General features: G+C 38.5%; 1 protein-coding gene across 1 annotated transcript in view; it reads right to left on the bottom strand.

Moving 5' to 3' along the window:
* Positions 1-21,178, bottom strand: part of LOC131700627 (proline-rich protein HaeIII subfamily 1-like) — a 76,234-nt gene that overhangs the window by 6,667 nt on the left and 48,389 nt on the right. The window contains exons 5-15 of the mRNA XM_058999160.1: positions 10,841-10,879; positions 10,236-10,304; positions 7,820-7,864; positions 6,310-6,366; positions 5,944-6,009; positions 5,199-5,255; positions 4,668-4,721; positions 3,527-3,601; positions 2,144-2,197; positions 1,186-1,257; positions 167-223 (exon numbers count right to left, since the gene is read on the bottom strand). Of these exons, the coding sequence (XP_058855143.1) occupies positions 167-223; positions 1,186-1,257; positions 2,144-2,197; positions 3,527-3,601; positions 4,668-4,721; positions 5,199-5,255; positions 5,944-6,009; positions 6,310-6,366; positions 7,820-7,864; positions 10,236-10,304; positions 10,841-10,879 (645 nt within the window). The remainder of the gene's footprint in view (positions 1-166; positions 224-1,185; positions 1,258-2,143; positions 2,198-3,526; positions 3,602-4,667; positions 4,722-5,198; positions 5,256-5,943; positions 6,010-6,309; positions 6,367-7,819; positions 7,865-10,235; positions 10,305-10,840; positions 10,880-21,178) is intronic.

Raw genomic sequence — 21,178 nt, 5'->3', positions numbered from 1 at the left:
TTAAAAGGTTTCACAAAATAAAAAGCGTTGCTGCAATGACATGACCTCAGTTTCACAGGCCCTGATTAACTCTTATCTTGGACTATTGCATGTAGGTAAGGTCTATTACCAGCTGATAATGGTAAATATAATGCTGGTACTGTGCAAAGGAGGAATATGTACTTACGGATACGGTTTGCTGTGGATGTCCAAAAGGATGGCCTGGATATCTGTAAGGATACAGCTGCAAAAAATGTAAATTGGAATATAATTTGCTGAAAACGTGGCTGGATGGCACTGCAGTCTAATTCACTAGCCTTCACCTGTGGAGGCCAGGGTTCAAATCCAACTCTGAAGATGTTGTCTCAATCTATGCCTAAGTGTAGTGGACATGAGTCTAAATCACCCACATACAACTCAGGACTGGGTGGCAGTAGATGTTCATGTCACGATTGAGGTGTGGGCAATCACAATCCTCGTTTAGTTTTTAGGGGCTCACAAAATACCATAAAAAAGTCACAAATGCTTTAGAGTACATATTTGACTGAGGTCTTCATTGCAACACTATGAAACCTCTTAATTATACAACAGGATTTGCCACTTTTAGGATTTAGTCATTTCTGACCAACTGAGTTGACGGCATGGCATGATTGAGTGGGGCGGAGCTATCGGATTAAATAGCAGCAAAATAAATATGCACTGAATTTACAAAATTTACATTACAAATACAAATATGCCCATTTTGCTGTGAAGCTTGAAGTATACTAGGTATTACATTGATTACAATAGTGTCTGCTAATAAAATTCATTTTCAAACCCTCTTTAGAAATCCTATATTCATGTAAAAGACAACATTCCTAATATTACTACTATAGAATTGACAACCAATTAATATTGGGTGTCTATTGCAGTAATATTGTATCTTTATATAGCCTGTGCTCAGCGTACGGTGCTGGCGTTGTGGTGTTGCTGTATTAAGCTACATGAAAAACCTGATCTTTTAGTGTCCTGGGAAAGCATATTAAAATCCCAGGGCACCTTCCTCAAAACCGGGACGATCCAGTGAAAACAGGGACAGGGGATATTATCAGGAGCTTGTTCCCTTTGACTTCCAGTATATTGTGTCTGGGACATTTCAATGCAGTCATTATAAGTGAAGGGGGACATTACCAGCAGTTATATTAAACAGTATTGACTAAAGCTTACAATTTCTATACTGACAGGTCCCATCGGTCCTTGTTGCTGGAGTGTCTGAGATCCTGCTGCTGAAGGGTTCTGCTGGAAGAATACAAGAAAACATTTATTATGCACACTATCACAAACAATTGAGAATGTATTGTGCTCCAGTCAAGTTAAACAGCAATCAATGCACTTTATACACATATGTTAAAACAAGATTTAAAACTATTCATATTCAAAATGTAAAACGGCAATCTATATTTGAGTAGCTCAGTAAATTGATAATATGTTTCAATGGTTGCGGGACAATGTCGGGTAGCCTGCACTGCTATTGCTACCGCACTTGTAATGTGCATGAATAATGAATGAATGAACACAAAAATACATTATTGTTAAGTAGTAAGTAGCTTCAGATTGCATTTTCCTGCTGTCCCTGCACATCTTTATGATGATTGCAATCATGCTGAGTGGTTCTTATTGATTATTACTCAAATATTGTGTTTGTTTGTTTTTTGATAGGTCATCTGAGTTCAGGAGCTGTTCTTCAGTTCTCGCTGTCTGTCATTCAGTAGATATATGTAACATAGACCAACCAGTAAAACAAAAGGAAACTTGATTCAGACCCTTGTAATTACCAAAAAGATCCACAGTAAGTGGATTAAGTCAGTCCTGTGAAGTTACAGACTACACTAGTCTGTTGGCACTGATTTGCCCCCTTTTTCTCAATATGTGCTTGCAAATCTGTTTAATATGGGTTATACACATGGAAACGGTGTTCTTTATGTTCCTTGTGTCTGTACTTAGAGAAGACATGTTTGAGAGCTGTATAGAAGGGGTGCTTTTTAAAAAGTACCTATGATGTGATGACTGAAACCAGAAAATAATGTACAAAGTCATTCGAAACAAGAACAACATTCGTTAAGATAACTGTGATATTTCAGAGCCATTCCAAGCTGCTCTTTAAATTACAAATCTGTAGGCTTACCTGTGTTTGTTGTGGCAGTCCAAAGGTGTGGCCTGGGTACCCATATGGAACTAGCTGCGGTATAGAAAGGGAGATTGTTAGATCACTCAAACATACAAATGACAAGTGTGACTGTGGAATTCAAGGCCAAATCCAATAGTTTCAGCTTAGTCACGTGGGTCAATAATTCCTACTTGTTTTTTTGGGGAGTCAGACACCATTACGTTATAACTGCAGTGAAGTGGAGTGTTACAAAATTCTATTAGTTTAAAAATAATATGCTTTCTGCTCTTTTCTATTTCTAATAGATTTATCGAGTTATATAAATTGTAAGCTCTATTCGTTTTGGTTTGTTTAATACATGATTCATTCAACAGGGTTTGGTATTTACAAAACCTTTCTGTACTGTTAAAAAAAGGTTATGCTTAAGTTTGCAAACACTCACATTTACACAACTGTGAACTCCATATTGGTCACTGTTAAAGTCTGTAAGATTGATTATATCTGAAATCCGTGCCTGCCTTTACTCATTCTAGCTATCCGCATGGCCTGTTCTGCATGGTCTGGCATGTTGTGCCATTGATCTCTCATGTTGCAAATTGACGTTGCAGCGCGATCGAAACCCAAAGGCTCCATTGTAAAGGCAATGGTGAGATTTTTAAAGGAAGAAATTGAAAAAGACTTCTAGTCGAAACATTTCATATTTTTCAATACTGGGTCACTCAATATTTCATAAGACTTTTTTCTTAGTGTAGTCTGAGGGCTGTGTGGAATGTAATCAGACAGGGGTCAGCAACGCTGGACTCTTTGCAAACTCAGTTGTTTACTAACGCTCCAGTGAAAGAGAGGGATCTGTGTTCAATCACTGACCTTGTAAAGTGTTAGGCTTTTAAAAATAAAATGTCAGTAAATACAAAAAACACCTCTAAAGTGAATCTGTAGGAATATTATTAGAAGTCTGTAGAAGAATTTGGGGTATTGAAATAGCCATGATGGGACTTTTGGGTTCCGAAAAGGGCTGTATATTTCATGCATCCACGTATTTTATTTATTTGTATTAGGGTGCCCAGTTTTCACCTGAACCGAACCAACAAATGTTGCCAAGCTACTGGAACCTCTCCGCTTGGTCATGTCAGACCAATAGAGGTCACTGTGGCACACAAACAAAATAAATTTTTACATTTCCCTATCTAGCCAGTAGGAGCACAATGCTTTCCTCAAGATCTGGAACTTGGCGTGACCAGGATTTGAAGCAGCTCCCAATAGCATGACTTTCCCTACACTCCACACAGCAATGGCAACCTTCATTCAAGCATGTATTATAAAATATAGATAACCATCTGTCTGTTTATTCTGTAAACTACTGTAGTCGCTATCTTTTAAAAGGAATACAATATTGTGTACCATTTCGATGCTGGCAGGTCCTGCTGGTGCTTGATGCTGGGGATTCTGGTCTAGAGGAGATTGAGGATTGTAGTGCTGCAAAAATAAAGTAAAAGATAGCAGAGCAGTGAATTGAAAATACAGTCAGTATGTTTACAGCTACCTGCTACTAGACCTCGGTTAACAATTCTAGTACAGAATTTCAATTGAACTGCTATGGCCAAAAGTTTTGCATCACCCTGTAGAATTAACTCATTTTGCTTCAAAAAGTCAAATAAACCCTGCTGTATAAGGTTACATTAACATATCACTTTGTAGTTTTTGACATAAGAAAAACGTGACATTTCGAAATCTAATATGAAGTACCATACTACTATTATGGCTTCTGCTTTTGCAATATCAGTTTGTAGTTTATTTGATTACATCATGTTAAATACAAGATCTAAATTATGTTTGTATAGTTTTTATTTTTAATTGTGTCTCAAACCTAAAATTCTAGGGGATGCAGAACTTGTGATCGTAGCTGACAGATCATAAATGCAATTGTGAGGGCAGCACGTCTGCTGTAATGATATGTTATTAGTTTTGTAACAATACACTAGTGACATGGTACGATACGGAGATGACAAGATGTATCACAATACATTTGATGGTCCGGAATGATGCATAATAAGATCAAATGATCATTTAATAATGGACTGTTTAGTTAAATAAATGAGATAGGGAGAGAATACTTATTACGACTATAAAACAGGTAGAATACAAGCTAAATGATGCACATCTCTATTATGATATGATATATCATGTAAAGAACGTATCATGATTCATCAATACACAATTTCCTTTTACACCCCTGTGCTATAAGAAAAATATTTATTAACTAATTTATAATATGTTCAACTCCAGAATCTGTTGATCATTCGCTTCTGTTTAATATAAACCATAAATAATTGGTCTCAGTTGCAACATTTGCCAATGGCTATGGATTGGTACAACTAAGAAGCTACAATAAGACTGCTGTTGGACTGCGGCGCCCCATTCACTTTTGAGTCTCACATTTGTTTGTTGTTTTGGTACATTTTGTAACTTGTTGGAAAAGCACCATACAGACATGCCTCTAAATAAACAAGGCTTGTTATGGGACTTGGAGAAATACACCTACTACTTCATTACTCCATCTACCATTGGGCTTGATAAATCCGTGGGAAGGAAAGATCTGGGAGAGCAAATGGAGAATCAGTTTAAGTTGGTTGTTATAGTATTTTTTTTTAGTAATACAGTACATATACAGTCGTTGGTTTTCTTGCCATGCTTTCCAAGTGAGTAACTGCTTTACTTTTAAGGTAATTTCTTTGGGGTCAAAGCATCTTACTGGCTGCAAAGCACGGCAATCGTTATGGGAAGCAGCTGATTGGTTACTGACAGGAAAGAAGGCCCTGAAGGGGCGGGGACAATTTCTCTCTCCAGCTGGCATGGCTTCGCAAACAGGGATTTTTTGTATCCTAGTGTAGTAGCACATACCATGTGTTTAAAATGCTGAAACGTGTTGCTATCAAATCTGCACATTTAAGACTCATATAGTGAATTAATGTTTTGTTAGTGACAATCCCTTTAAAGCATCCCTGGTCATCAGTTAGCTCCTTAACAAAAGAGGTTGGACAGCTCTGGGTTAAATACAAAAATGTCGACTTACTGATGTTGGTTGCTGTGGGTTTCTGAACGTTTGTTCTGGATAACCATAAGGATACAGCTGCATAATAAAAGGGATTATGTGAGAACATATTTTGCCACCTACTTATTAAATAATGTACGCTGCTACGGTTTCAGAAGGATGTTTTGAAGGCAGAGTCTGCAGCCTAATAGCATGGTATTTCTATCTGGAGTTTAACTCAGCAGTTCTGACAGTAACAGACTAATAGCATGGTATTTCTATCTGGAGTTTAACTCAGCAGTGTCTGGCAATAACAGACTAATAGCATGGTATTTCTATCTGGAGTTTAACTCAGCAGTGTCTGGCAATAACAGACTAATAGCATGGTATTTCTATCTGGAGTTTAACTCAGCAGTGTCTGGCAATAACGCTTCACATTCTACATGAAAATCTATTTGACTGGTGCCTGTTGACTTCATTCTGTCTGCTTTGAGAAGCATGCCTTTTGACAGTCAAGCATGCATGTCATATGTAGAGGTCAGCGGTGGTGTTTATACAGTGGCATGTGTGCAGTGTCAGGTTATTTACTCAATAGTTATTCACAGACCATACATGCACATGCATGTTGTAGACGTGTAGTCTCATCCAAAGTGTGCTTCACATGGTGACCTTTTTATTTGGTTACATAAATTCCCAATATTAAACATGTTTAAAAGAAAGCAGTCTAACATCCAGATGAAATGCTGAGTTTTAACATGTAATTAAAATAAATAAATCACACACGTACAAATTCAATGCTGACAGGCCCGGTGTGTCCATGCAGAGGATTCTGTGCTGGGGAGGAGGGGTGGTTCTGCTTGTAAAAAAGAACACACTAGCTTTCATTCTGCTACAGTGCTTCAAACATCTATTGTATTTCTTCTTATATTAGTATTCTTAACATTTTTCCTTCAAAGCTCATTTCAACTACTTTTTCAAGCTAATTTAGTTTTTTAGTAGTTCTAAATTTAGCACTTTTGAGTGTTTAATGGTTACAGATAAACTGCTGCCTCCTAGTGCCTTTGTTATAACAAGAAAAACTGAATGTACCAGGAAGCAGCCACAACTGTTAAACACTCTGTTGAAAAATAGAGAATATTGTAATTACACTTACTGATACAGGGAGCTGTGGCAGTCCGAAGGCTTGGCCTGGGAATCCATATGGAACAAGCTGCAGAACACGAGGGATTATGTTAGGGTATATTTTGCTACCTACTTATTAAATCAAGTAACCGTGTGAAATGAATTGAACAATAGCTAACCCCAACACGCCTGCAGACCACACGCTGCCCCAGCTTGCAGGCCACACGCTGCCCCAGCCTGCAGACCACATGCTGCCCCCGCCTGCAGACCACACGCTGCCCCCGCCTGCAGAACACACGCTGCCCCTGCCTGCAGACCACACGCTGCCCCAGCCTGCAGACCACACGCTGCCCCCGCCTGCAGAACACACGCTGCCCCTGCCTGCAGACCACACGCTGCCCCAGCCTGCAGACCACACGCTGCCCCAGCCTGCAAACCACACGCTGCCCCAGCCTGCAGACCACACGCTGCCCCCGCCTGCAGACCACACGCTGCCCCAGCCTGCAGACCACACGTTGCCCCAGCCTGCAGACCACACGCTGCCCCAGCCTGCAGACCACACGCTGCCCCAGCCTGCAGACCACACGCTGCCCCAGCCTGCACGCTGCCCCAGCCTGCAGACCACACGCTGCCCCCGCCTGCAGACCACACGCTACCCCCGCCTGCAGACCACACGCTGCCCCAGCCTGCAGACCACACGCTGCCCCCGCCTGCAGACCACACGCTGCCCCCGCCTGCAGGCCACACGCTGCCCCAGCCTGCAAACCACACGCTGCCCCAGCCTGCAGACCACACGCTGCCCCCGCCTGCAAACCACACGCTGCCCCCGCCTGCAGACCACACGCTGCCCCAGCCTGCAGACCACACGCTGCCCCAGCCTGCAGACCACACGCTGCCCCAGCCTGCAGACCACACGCTGCCCCAGCCTGCAGACCACACGCTGCCCCAGCCTGCAGACCACACGCTGCCCCAGCCTGCAGACCACACACTGCCCCCGCCTGCAGACCACACGCTGCCCCAGCATGCAGACCACACACTGCCCCAGCCTGCACGCTGCCCCAGCCTGCAAACCACACGCTGCCCCAGCCTGCAGACCACACGCTGCCCCAGCCTGCAGACCACACGCTGCCCCAGCCTGCATATACATCTGAAGCATTGTGTTCCACTGTCATAGAAGTGGTTTGAGTCAAGATTCAGTGACTTTAGTAATAGAAAGGTATGGAAACCTCTGTGATTTTAAATGTTTCATTAAATCCTAGGTGCTCTTTTCCAAACATGATTAATTATTTCCCATCGTAGAATTAACCAGTCAACTACAAAGCCAATATACCCAAGATAAAAAAAAAATATAGCAGTTTTAAAAATTCTGTTTTGTTTTTTTTAAAATGCAAAAGACACTGCAAAAGCTTCAGTATATTTGTGCTTATCAAACATGTGCCAACAATGTTTAAACACAACCATGAGTTTATTTGCATCTTGACTGTACCTGTATTACAGCACATTGTATTTGCTATGCTCTGAAAAAAAGGCAAAAAACTTACGATTTCTATACTGGCAGGTTCTGTAGCTCCTTTTTGCTGTGGTGTCTGGAATAATAATAATAATAATAATAATAATAATAATAATAATAATAATAATAATAATAATAATAACAATTTAAGCAAAAATAGTCAAGACAAAAAAGAAAGCTGCACATTATGAAGTTCATTATTATTATTATGAAATACAGGCATTGTGTTGGTTTTAACATATTGAGATCTAACGGCATCTTTTGGGCTAAGATTGAAATATTGTAAAGCTGGGAACTTGTGGTGGAAATGGCATATTATTACGCAGTGTAAGTATAGTTGTAGATTTGTTATTAAATGGTTTTGTATGTACAGTAAAAATCAATAAAACTCAGTAAAAAGGCCACTGTGCAATTACTTAAGGGCACGGTTTTACTGGCCTTGCTTTCTCCCGTTGACAGCATTGTAAACACACCTTCAATGCTCTGCATTTCATGATAATACCAACACCTGCAGTCTGAAACTGATCAAAAACCATTATACATTCCAGGACCACCAACAAGCCTGTAAACCCTTCTGAATGCAGCTCACTGAAAGAAGACCCGTGTAACCTGAAGAGCAGCTGTGTATTCCAAAGTGTGCAGATAACTTGGTAAAAGGAAACTAACATTAATAATATCAAGACAAATATGAAATCATTCAAAAACCAGTTCAATAAAAATGGCTACACTAGCAATCAAAGCCCAATGATTATTTATTCTTTTTTTTTTTAACAAATGGTCACCTCCAGTATAAAGCCCACATTGCTCTTCTACCTTGACAGTCTTTAATTTGCTTAATTTTTCAAATCCAATTACATTAAATAACACTATGTAACACAATTTTTGTTCCTGGGTAGTAAGTGTTATTTCCTAATTGCTTATGCCTCAAAAGTATAGAAAATGGCTATTATTCCCCACAAACTTTGCTTTTGTGACCAGGACAGTGATATTTTGAAATTTACCTATTTCCAATGAGAAAACGGGCGAATTTGTGTCTCTTCGTTCACATAAAGTCAGAAAAAAACAACATATGAATCCAAATTAACATGTATTTATACTAAAGTAATACAAAAATGACTACAAAAGATTTAGAAGTGAGTAGTTTTTCGAGATTTACGATTATACTGTAAATCACTTTCACGAATCAGCCCCCAAATGTAGTCTCCCATCATGTTCTCGTTATACTGTCCTTGGTAGTGGCGTTCAAAGTCCAGTATATCCTGGTGGAAGCGCTCGCCTTGCTCCTCCGAGTACGCTCCCATGTTCTCCTTGAATTTATCAAGATGAGCATCAAGGATATGGACTTTGAGGGACATCCTACAGCCCATTGTGCCATAGTTCATAGTCATAGTTCAGAGTCTCAACCAGCTCCACATAGTTTTCGGCCTTGTGATTGCCCAGGAAGCCCCGAACCACTGCGACAAAGCTGTTCCAAGCCGCTTTCTTCTTGGGGAATTCATTGCAATCCAGGATCTTCTTTATCTGTGGTCCGACGAAGACACAGGCTTTGACCTTTGCCTCAGACAGCTTAGGGAAGAAGTCTTGAAGGTACTTGAAGGCTGCCGACTCCTTATCTAGAGCTCTGACAAATTGTTTCATAAGGCCCAATTTGATGTGCAGTGGTGGCATCAGCACCTTCCGGGGGTCCACCAGTGGCTCCCACTTGACGTTGTTCCTCCCCACAGAGAACTCGGTCCGCTGTGGCCAGTCCCGCCTGTGGTAGTGCGCCTTGGTGTCCCTCCTCTCCCAAAGGCAAAGATAGCAGGGAAACTTGGTAAAACCGCCTTGGAGACCAATCAGGAATGCCACCATTTTGAAGTCTCCTATGACCTTGATGCCATCTCAGAAAAATGCAGATATGTATCCACTTAAGTAGCTGGAACTAAACTGAACTGGTGGGCTTAAGGCCCCTGTATTTATACTACTATTTATATTACTGGAAAGTTCTAGAAAGTTCTAGAAGTTACTCCAAGTTTACTCAGCACTGAATCTATCTGGAATGTTCTGGAAAATAGGTAAATTTCAAAATATCACTGCCCTGGTCACAAAAGCAAAGTCTGTGGGGAATAATAGCCATTTTCTATACTTTTGAGGCATAAGCAATTAGGAAATAACACTTACTACCCAGGAACCAAAAAAAAAAAAAAAAATTGTTACACGGTGTAATTAATAAACGCTCCCAGTTTCATTTGTGATATCTGGTATCATTATTCAATGCAAACACATGCACACAAGACACACAATTTAGAAAACGTTATTCAAGTTATTCAAAAGTCATGCACATTTTTTGTTTGTTAAATTATTGAATATTTGTATTGGATTAACTGTTCCGATAAAGCTGTTTTCAGAAGTCATATGACAGTCAAATTGAATCAGGCAGAAATGTATCAAGCTCAGTCAATACTTACTGGTGCTGCAAATGCTGTGCCAAGAAGGCAAAGTAACAAAGCTGTCGACATCATGTTTTCAATGAATCCCTGCAAAACAGGAACATAGTTTTGAAAATAGCCTGTGATACTCAAAGCCAGAACTGTAATTTCCCCAGATAATTTTTTTTTGTAAAAGGAGGCAATACTTGTACACATGATATCATTAAAGTCACTGTAACTAACACAATAATTCCATGCATTTGCCATGCCATGCACATCAATTCATTCATTATGTCTCAAGTATATAATCTTGAAAATAATCTAGGCTTTAGCTGTTTTTTTTTCTTCATTTTAAGATATCTATGTTTGCAAGCCTTGCTTCTGATGATTAAGATATGTCGACTAACCGTCTAATTTCTGTAATAATGTTATATTTTGAAAGCATGCAGTCGTCATCGTAGCTTTCTTGTTATACAAAGCAAATGTGCTTTCGTGGACTACCCTGCGTAAGAGAACATTAGCCCCAGACTGGACTGCAGTGGACTACCCAATGCTCTAGCACACTGTATTGAGAGGCAATCAGAGCTTCTAGAATAGAAGAAGCATAAAAGAGAGTTAGCAAGAGAACCATTTGAAAAGTTTACCTGCGCTGATGCTTGCAGAAGGCAAGTTGTACGCAGAACCTGAAAAAGACGGAATTTAAACCTTGTTCAGCTAAGCCGGCAGCCAATCACTGTCCCTGACATCATTCAAATTACATACCTAGACTTACATCTGAGAATTACAAAATGGTTCGCCCATGTCAAGTCTCCAATTATGTTTAATACCATAGTGTTAGCTTATACCTATGGCAGTACTGTTTTATTTTTCCTTCCACTGTATTTATTTATTACTCCCTAATCTCTGTAAATCGTCTTACTGAAAATTATGGATTTTCAGTTTGCAGCCAATTTTTTTTTCATCTGAAATAGAAACTGTATACAAAATTGTCACCCTGTCATTAAGGTATGTTTCATTATATTTTAACTAATAATTATTTTGAACTTGCAATAGGTTATTATTTCCAAAGACTGGACTGTTAGGTTTACTTATAATAGCAGATACCAAGCACAGTTTTGAGTGCCAACTATGACACAGGCATGGAAATAAATGTTGTTATTTGCTTGTAAGGATGACTGTACAACTCCTTCTCTCACAACAATTGAAACAAACAACTTTACTAGGGAACTGGCTGGTGCAGTGGGTTGATTCAGTAACTTCTCATGTTTTTTTACCCTTGGAGGCCTGAGTCTAAACTCAGGCCACAAGTGAGTTTGGAAGTCTTACATCTCAAATGTTCCTATATGAAAGATGCACACATTTGGTAAGCTTATCTTTATTTTTATTTATTATTATTTTTTTTAATTGTCGAACGCCTTTGAACTTTCTTTCATGAAGGAACGGGGTCTTCTTGAATATACATCTATTCAAGAACTTGAAGCTTTTCCTATTGCCAGTTGTTGTTTTTCCTGTGACTAACATGCTTTCAATGTCAACTGAGTTCCAATTGTACAAAGTGTAACACTGAAATAACTGCAGGGAGAGATCGATTCATTGTCTTCACTAATAGCTTCAACAAAAAGAAAAAAATACAGTTTCAAAAAATGTAATATACCTTTACTCTCAATGTGTGCATCTTTTGCACAGGAAAATGTTAGACATAAAATATTGTGTATCTACATATATCTGTGATGATACAGGGAAGCGGGAATGGGGTCTGTGGGTCTGTCTTGAACATACACATGTCCATCTGTATATATATATATATATATATATATATATATATATATATATATATAAAATATACTTTAAAATGACACCGCATTTGCTTACCAAATGACATCTAGTTCTTAAATACCACTTATGCATATTAATTAGCATTTCTTATTCTGTATTATTCTGTACATACTGTTGATATATGTCAAGGTCATCAACAACATCTTGCAGCTCTAATTTAGAATTTCCAGCCGTGGCAAGGAATATATTTTACTGACATACTTGTTTTGTTAGTTCTATGTACTTTAAACCCAAGTGAACATTTGTCCACATCATGGCAGGGGTTTTATACCCCAGGTATAGGTGTGATTACTTGCAGTCGTGAGGGGGGGTCTTACATTTATAGCTTTTGAACAGGATCTCATCAAAACCGAATCAGCAGAATGAAGAATAAAAACTAATTAAACGAAGGCTGTAAATTCTAACATGTTTCAGATGCTGCACTGCCTAATTAGAATGTATCTGGAGCAGAGGAATTGGATGAATCCGTCGTTGCCCTTGTTCTCTTCCAGACGGGGATGGTACCTCCACCGGCTGCCAGTTTCAAAGGAAACTAAAGAGAACAGGTGTTCAAGATGGCAGACTAATACAGCCTGTAAAGGAGCTGCTTAATACTAAAGGATTACAAAACAAAACTGCAAATATGTTGATAAAAGCATTCTCATAGCGGACCTGTGTTTTCTTTGAACTCTAAAACAGTACAGATTCTTCCTCTGCATCAATCAAAATGTTTATATGTTACACTCTGCTTTTTATAATTAAAATGACTGACTATAACAGGAGTGAATGGCAACACGCTTCTGTTAATTTCACTGTAGTCAAATTTATCAAACTTATATTCACCTCATTATATATACGAACACAAGACATTTTTCAAACGAGAGGCGGCCATCTGACCCAGTATGTTCGTTCGATTCCTAGTAGGTGACTTTGTCAAGTTGGGTCTTAAAGGATCAGCATCAGCAACATGGCTAGTTAACCCATTCCATACTCTCACCACTCTCTGTGTAAATGTGCAAATTTATGTGAATATTGAAACAAAGCAACTTAAAATATGAAAGAAAACAAAACAAAATGTATTCATTGCATTGTTATTTAATATAGACTATTAATAAATACATTTTTTTTTCTTTTTGGTTTATTTTATATTTTAAGGTGCTTTATTTTAAAGTAACTAAAATGCAGCAGTAGTGGTTAGGGCTCATGACTTTTGACCGGAGGGTAGTGGGTTCAATCCCTGGTTGGGGACACTGCTGCTGTACCCTTGAGCAAGGTACTTTACCTAGATTGCTCCAGTAAAAACCCAACTGTATAAATGGGTAATTGTATGTAAAAATAATGTAATATCTTGTAACAATTGTAAGTCGCCCTGGATAAGGGCGTCTGCTAAGAAATAAATAATAATAATAATAATAATAATAATAATAATAATAATAATAATAATAATAATAATAATAATAATAATAATAATAAAAGCCTGTAAATGTTTAAACAGGAAGTTTCACATGCGAACAGCTAGTTGAAACTACGTCAGTGAGAAGCAGGTGTAAAATAACAGACACAAACCGAAGTAAATCAGGAAAAAATGATAATACATCGAGGGTAAGCGCGAAACTTAACCTATTGAGTGTGGTTCAGTGTAAATCAAACGATCAGGAAGTTTGCACTGCTCTCGTGGCTGGGTCATTTTAATTTTGCAATTCACATTATCCCCCAAGGTTGGACATTTAAATCTCGATTACTTGCTCTTTCATCAACAGCAAAAAACTTGGGACTCCTACATCAATATTTCATCAGAAGCTGGGAAAGACATTAAAATTTGGTTTGCTGTCATACAGCATTGTTCTATGATGATTTCATTTCAGCACCGCATGATCTGGCTTTAAACAATCAATGGAAACCGAGTTCTCTCACTTCAAGATTTTTTTATTTGATGAAAAATTGAGACACTCAAATCAACAATAACGTATTCCACATTTTTTTATATATAAATATTTGGTTGCTTTCAGATCTCATTAAATATAACAAATACATTTCTATAACACATGTGAGCTAGTGGTGCCTTTTGATAGATGTATCTGTTTTAGAAAAAGTTATCATCCTTTTAAACACTGAACTGTGCTGGATTTAGAAATACTAAAAGAAAGTGAATAAATTTAGTGACAAACGTTTCGATTAGCAGTCTTTTTAATTTAGTTTTTTAGCTTGCAGAGATGTGAGCGGCGAGTTTATCACATAGGCAAGAATGGAAAAGAGAGGGGAAAAGAAACTAAATAAGCAAATAGCAAAATAAAGATGTAACAATTAGAAAGGTTGGTATAAGAGGGAAATCAAGTAAAACGATGAGAAGGTAGGCTGTAATCGAAGGTAGTGTGAGGTCTTGAGGGGAATACTTTCCAGTAAAGGGCTGTTATTTATTTTTTTTCTGAATGGGCTCTGTTATTAGTTTTCTATATTAGTATATAATAAGTGGCCAGGCAGTGTATTTTTGTACTGTAATCTAATTTAGTGTCTCTGAAGTTTCTCATTTTGTAACATTAACACAGATTCTGCTCAAAATGCTCCCCGATATCTCATGAATACAACAGATACTAAAGATTTAAATAATAAACAAACCCATCCTAAGATGAAATCGATGGAGGTCTGATCTGAGAGACCATGCTGCCAGTACACTGAGATTTACACGACTGCCACAGTAATTGCTGTAATCAATTCCACAGAGTATATTTGGCATTCATGGTAGAATTAAGCATGCATACAAATTGGCAATGCAGACAGACGCATAATCAGAATAAGACTGAAAACTTGGCAAGCCAGTACATTACAAGCACATAATTATAAACACAAGCATGCATGTACAAAGCAAACCAGTCATCTTAAACATGTACCTGTATTTAGAAATATATGGCAAGCCAAATTATCATTTAGAGAGATCTCAAATTGCATTTTAAGATATGTTGAAATATTTAGAGATATCTGTTAAACATTTCGAGATACAGTAGATGCTGGTTATTAGCAACCCTGAGAAAGACAACTTTCGGTTATTAACAACATTTTCCCAGGAACCAATCCCATCACATAAACTTTAAAGTTAATGGAATTCTGATATTAGCAAATGCACACTGCTTATTGACAACTTTATTACTAGTTGCCAGGGCTACAGAGCGCACTTGCATGATTTATGCACATACTTCATGCAGCTTTTATAACACACTGACTTCGTAACTGCATATTTCTGGCAGACTGAGTTAGAATCTTCGCTTTGAAACTGGCTACGAAACGGCACGTAAAATTGAGAAGGATTTACAGCGGTAGGTGGTACATTGTAAAAAGCAGACAACGTTGGAGAATTTCTTATTTTAAAATTGTGTTGTTTAGAATTGATTATAAGTACAACACACATTTTTTATGTTTGCTTTGCTCATTACAAGGCTAATTGTAGTACACTGTTGTGTAGTACTATTTAAGCCTACTCCCTTTTTTTGTTTGTTTTACACATGCGTGAAGTAAACAGTTCTATGTTTGGGCATTCCGTGTTTCTCATCTTAATTTTTTAAAACTGTAACATTTAAAACACATGTATTTCAGTGCCATATTTGTACAACTACAGTATGTACCATTGTTCCATATACTGTAAATACACTTGAAAACGGGGGCTTTTCGCTTATTGTTAACTTTCGGTCAATGCCAACTTTTTGCTGGGAACCGAGAGGTTGTTAATAAGCGGCATCTACTGTATCTCAAATTGAATTACAGATATCTTTAATTGTGCAGTTTTTAAGATATCTAAAATTCCTTTTTAAGATATCTGTAAATCAATTAGAGATATCTAAAAATGAAATAGATATGTACATTTTGTTAACATGGTACACCAAACTGTCATTTAGAGATATCTTAAAATTAAGATTTTAAAGATATCTCTAAACCATTTGAAGAAAATACAGCTGTACCATACACACAACTACGGCTCTCATGCGCTCGCACAGCTTCTTTTTTAAACACTCAAACAAAAAACAACAACTACCCTTAAACGGGATATCTTTGCCAAATCATATATTTAAAACCTTCTTTCCCCTTCAACAGTTGAACTTCATTAAGTTGATATAAATCAGTGTGGATTATAAAGAAATTCCTAAATATATTTACAAAATATACCGATACAAGATACAGGTGTAGCGTTGGTCTATTTGTTTTTGAACACTGTTTCTTTGCTCATCTTTTGGCAAACTGAGTTAATTAAAAACAATAATTAATAACAACTGTCTTTCGTTGTGTGTGATGTCAGTAGCACAGCTTGGCTCTGCAGTGGAAAAACAACCCAAGCTCTCCTTAACCGCACCGTGAGGGCTCGGTACGGCCCTGGCGTGGCTCGGTACGGCCCTGGCGTGGCTCGGTACGGCCCTGGCGTGGCTTGGTACGGCCCTGGCGCGGCTCGGTTGCACAGGGGAAAATAGGTATAAGAGGTAGAGTGTTACAGGGGCCAGGTTAATGGTTACACTCTGACTTGGATCTTAGTCATGATTCTCTATTGAGGCCGCAGTGGTGCTTTCTGAGTCCCCAGGATGTGATGACTGAAAATGATACAAAGTGAATCTAAAGGACAAGAAAAATACATTAGTTAAGAGAACTGATATTTAACACCTTTGCCAAGTTGTTCTTAAGGCAGGATAGGAAATCAAGCTTATGTTCCAGACACCATTGATGGCTGTAGAGGAGAGTAAATAGAGATACACACTCAAACATAATGTTAGTCAAGCATCCCTATAGTCCCGAGTTAGGAGACCTGCAGTCATCCTAGATGATAAACTGTCGACCACTTCATGTCCATCTGTGTCCTTGCTGTGCTGTGCTTTGCTTACAATTGTGTCAACTCCTTTTTGAGCTTTTTAAAGACTTTATTCTCCCCTAATTCTTTATTTGGGCTAAATTAATTAACATCTCTTCTAAGCTAATTCCTTAAGGTCTGAGATTAGTCTGCTTGCTCTTCCTTTTACTCTCTTTTGAACCCTACATTTTGTAAGACTTTATCATTTTTAATATTACATTAAATTTAACATGTTTCTGCCCAGTTCTGCAAGCGGTCAAAATCCTTTTGTATTTCCAGGGTGACTGAAAAGGTGTTGGACACGTTGTACATTCCATGCCCTTGATAATCCACACAGAACAGCATTGCTTACAGGACCATGTGCCTGACTAGATGCAGTAAATGAAAATCAGTTCTGTAAGGTGGACATGTCCATCGCTGTGGTTTTAGTGGATTCTTTCTTCCATTTTATATCAATCTCTAATTCTGGTTTGTATAAGGAAAGATACAAGTCCTGATGATTTTACAATCAGAGGTGGCAACCTTACTGGAGCTCAAAGACTGACACCTGCTGTTGTGTTCAATATGGTTCAGATTCACCCAGGCAGCTGCAAGCAGCATGATACAGAGCATAATACAGACATATCTAAATACTATGAACACACAAGCTTATTCCTGTAGACCAGGGCTTCTCAAACTCAGTCCTGGGGACCCCCTGCGTCTGCTGGTTTTCATTCCAACTATGCTCTCCGTTACTTAAATATACCCTTAATTGAACTAATAATTTGCTTAATTAGACATGTTTACTTGTTTTCAGCTCTTAAAGAGTTGCAGTTCAAGTTACTTATCAAATGTTATAGCTAACTTGAAATATGCAACTGTTCAAGAGCTGAAAACAAGTAAAAAGGTCTAATTAAGCAAATTATCAGTTCAATTAAGGGTCTAGTTAAGTAATTGAGAGCTCGGTTGGAATGAAAACCAGCAGCCACAGGGGGTCCCCAGGACCGAGTTTGAGAATCCCTGCTGTAGACACTCCAATATTACTGATATGGAGGTATTAATATTAATGACTGGAGGTGTGTTTTCTGGCTTTTTAACCCCATTTGGTATCCCTGAGCAGAAATCCCTTCAAGCAAAAGCTTTTAATGAGCAATCTGTTTCACAAGTGCAGTAGAAGCATAAGCAGTGTTCTTTACTAGTGATGCAAACTTCTGTTCTACCTTTGAAAACAAGCAGTGTCTAAATTAAACATGTCATAAAATGAATAAAACAAAGCTGATGAAAATGCATTCAAAGCTACTTACTTACTTATAAAAGCACATTCAGAAATTGGTTGTAGTTGGAGTATTTTAATTTTTAATTTTGTATAGCGTGAAGGTCTAAGAAACAGTAATCTTTGTACCATTTCTGCATGTGATGTAAATTGTTTTCGCAGAAACAATTTATTACAGTTCCCTCCCCGCCAATACATCCAGCTAATACATATTTAATAATATCTAGGGTAAAACATGTACAGCAGGGGTCTGGAGGAAGAAAAAAAATTAATGAGATTGACTTAGCAGGAGGTGTGAAGGATTTATTGAAACTATTAAGAAAGTGATTAGACCAAAGCAGGACATACTTACAGATGAATGTTGAATCTTGAGTGTATTCCTTAACCCTTAGTTTTTATTTTAGAATGGATGTATTTTGTTATGCTTTACAATTTGAAAGGTGATGCACAATAGAACAGGATACTATTTTTTTAAGCGAATCTAGGTCAGCCATTGTTGCTTTTGTTTGCTTGTTTTTCGTTTCTACCACACATTTCTACCTGCTGTACGAAAAGAAAACAGTGTGGCATTTCTATAAGTGACAGATATTGCAGACGGTAATGTTAGTCAGTTCAAAGGGTAAATCAGGCTGACATCCAATTAACCTCAAACGTGGAAGTTGGAATTGCTAATGGGATTAAGCTCCTGGCTGCTCTTTATGTTTAGAAATCTGTGTGACTGCTCAAACTGGATTTGTAGGGAATATCAAAAGGAATCTCCCTGATGCCAAAAAAGCTGGAATGAATGTAAATGAACACTTTTCCGAAAACGAAAGGATTCCGAAAACTGAAAAATAATGAAAAATAACAAATCTACTTTGAATCAAATGTATGTTTGTTAAATCAATGCCTATGTTAAAATGAATCTACAGATGTCAACGAACTCGCTGGAGAAAGAATAAATAAACTTACAGAGATCAACCCCACCCCCAGCCAGTGGCGAAGGAATAGTCGGAGTGCCCGGGGTAACTGACAGGGTCCTTCACATTTATATTTGCAGATGTTCCCTTCATATTCATATCATTGTAGCTACATTTTTATTCTTCCTCGTTTCATCAGGTACTGCTATTCTCTTAATTATGTTTTTTAAAAAAATGGTTGAATTGGGGATATGTAGCAGGGCAGAAGAGCTGAAACTCCATCCCACAAAACTCCGAATTAATTAATTAGTTGTTAATGAGGAGATGCCCACATGCATATAAACATGTCTGTTTGGGGGGGGGGGGGGGGGGGTGAGAGAGAGACGAAAGTAAAACAAAACAGAAAGTAAAAAAAAGAAATCAACAAAAGTACTCTAGCCTGTGTTACATATATCTATAGCAGGCAACTAGAATTGAAGAGAAGCACCCAGTATTTGAGCAATAAGAAATAAAACCAAACAGCATAAAAATTTAAAGGGGACTATAAAAAAACAATAAAACATGAAGCTACTTACTCGTTAATAAAAGTACAAAGAAACTATGATCTCCTACGACCTCTAATTTCTTGCTACAGTAGTTTTATTCCTGTCCACAATGAGCTAGCAGATTTACAGAAATAAAAGCTCTGCTTTTCACAGCTAGACCTGAATTCCTCCCAGCTCAAAATCTCTTTCTCGGCCATTGTCTCTCCCATCATGGAGCAATGCATTGTCTTTACCACCATGGAGCTGCTTGAATGGTGAGTAAGTTTAATCAAAAGCATTTGATTCAGGAACATACAAATCAAAAAGTAGTATAGGATACAACAGCAACAACAGCGGCACTGTGAGTAAACACAGATTTCATGAGATGGGATATGAGCAACAGAACTGCAAGTAAACCTATAGAGGTCTCAGCAGGTGCAACCCAAGCAACAAAATACAAGCATGTTACAAGCTTTAATATACCAAGCAAACGCCTGCCCACTGGGAGTGGAACACCTAGAGGGAATGGAGTCACCTACCTTCACCAATGAACAGAGCTGGCCCCCCTTCATAGGAGGTGTGTTACCGTTCTGTGATGCGGTACCAAAAGTATAGTGCGTCACTTTTACAGAAGTTTGTGGTTTAGATTTAGCTGGTTTGATTGTGTTTTATACATACAGTGGCTCTCAAAAGTATTCACCCCCCTTGGACTTTTCCACATTTTATTGTGTTACAACATGGAATCAAAATGGATTTAATTAGGAGTTTTTGCCACTGATCAACACAAAAAAAGTCCATAATGTCAAAGTGAAAAATAAAATCTACAAATTGTTCTAAATTAATTACAAATACAAAACAGAAAAGAATTGATTGCATAAGCATTCACCCCCTTGAGTCAATATTTGGCAGAGGCACCTTTGGCAGCAATTACAGCCATGAGTCTATTTGGATAAGTCTCGACCAGCTTTGCACATCTGGACACTGCAATTTTTGCCCATTCTTCTTTGCAAAATTGCTCAAGCTCCATCAAGCTGGATGGGGACAGCAATTCTCAACTCTTTCCACATATTCTCAATTGGATTGAGGTCCGGGCTTTGACTGGGCCACTCCAGGACATTGACCTTTTTGTTTTTAAGCCACTCCAGTGTGGCTTTGGCTGTATGTTTGGGGTCATTGTCCTGCTGGAAGATCTTCTCCCAAGTCCCAGGTCTCTTGTAGACTTCAGCAGGTTTTCCTCCAGGATTTCTCTGTACTTTGCTGCATCCATTTTGCCCTCTATCTTCACGAGCTTTCCAGGCCCTGACGCAGAGAAGCATCCCCATAGCATGATGCTGCCACCACCATGCTTCACGGTAGGGATGGTGTTCTCAGGATGATGTGCGGTGTTAGGCTTGCACCAAACATAGCACTTAGCGTTGAGGCCAAAAAGCTCTATTTTGGTCTCATCAGACCATAGAATCTTCTTCCACTTGGTCTCAGAGTCTCCCACATGCCTTCTGGCAAACTCTAGCTGAGATTTGATGTGAGTTTTTTTCAACAATGGCTTTCTTTTTTGCCACTCTCCCATAAAGGCCAGTTTTGTGAAGCACCCGGGCTATTGTTGCCATATGCACAGTGTCTCCCAGCTCAGCCGTGGAAGACTGTAACTCCTTTAGAGTTGCCATAGG

This window comes from Acipenser ruthenus, chromosome 24 (genome assembly GCF_902713425.1).
Source record: "Acipenser ruthenus chromosome 24, fAciRut3.2 maternal haplotype, whole genome shotgun sequence".
NCBI lineage: Eukaryota > Metazoa > Chordata > Actinopteri > Acipenseriformes > Acipenseridae > Acipenser > Acipenser ruthenus.
This window is presented reverse-complemented; position numbering and strand designations above follow the sequence as displayed.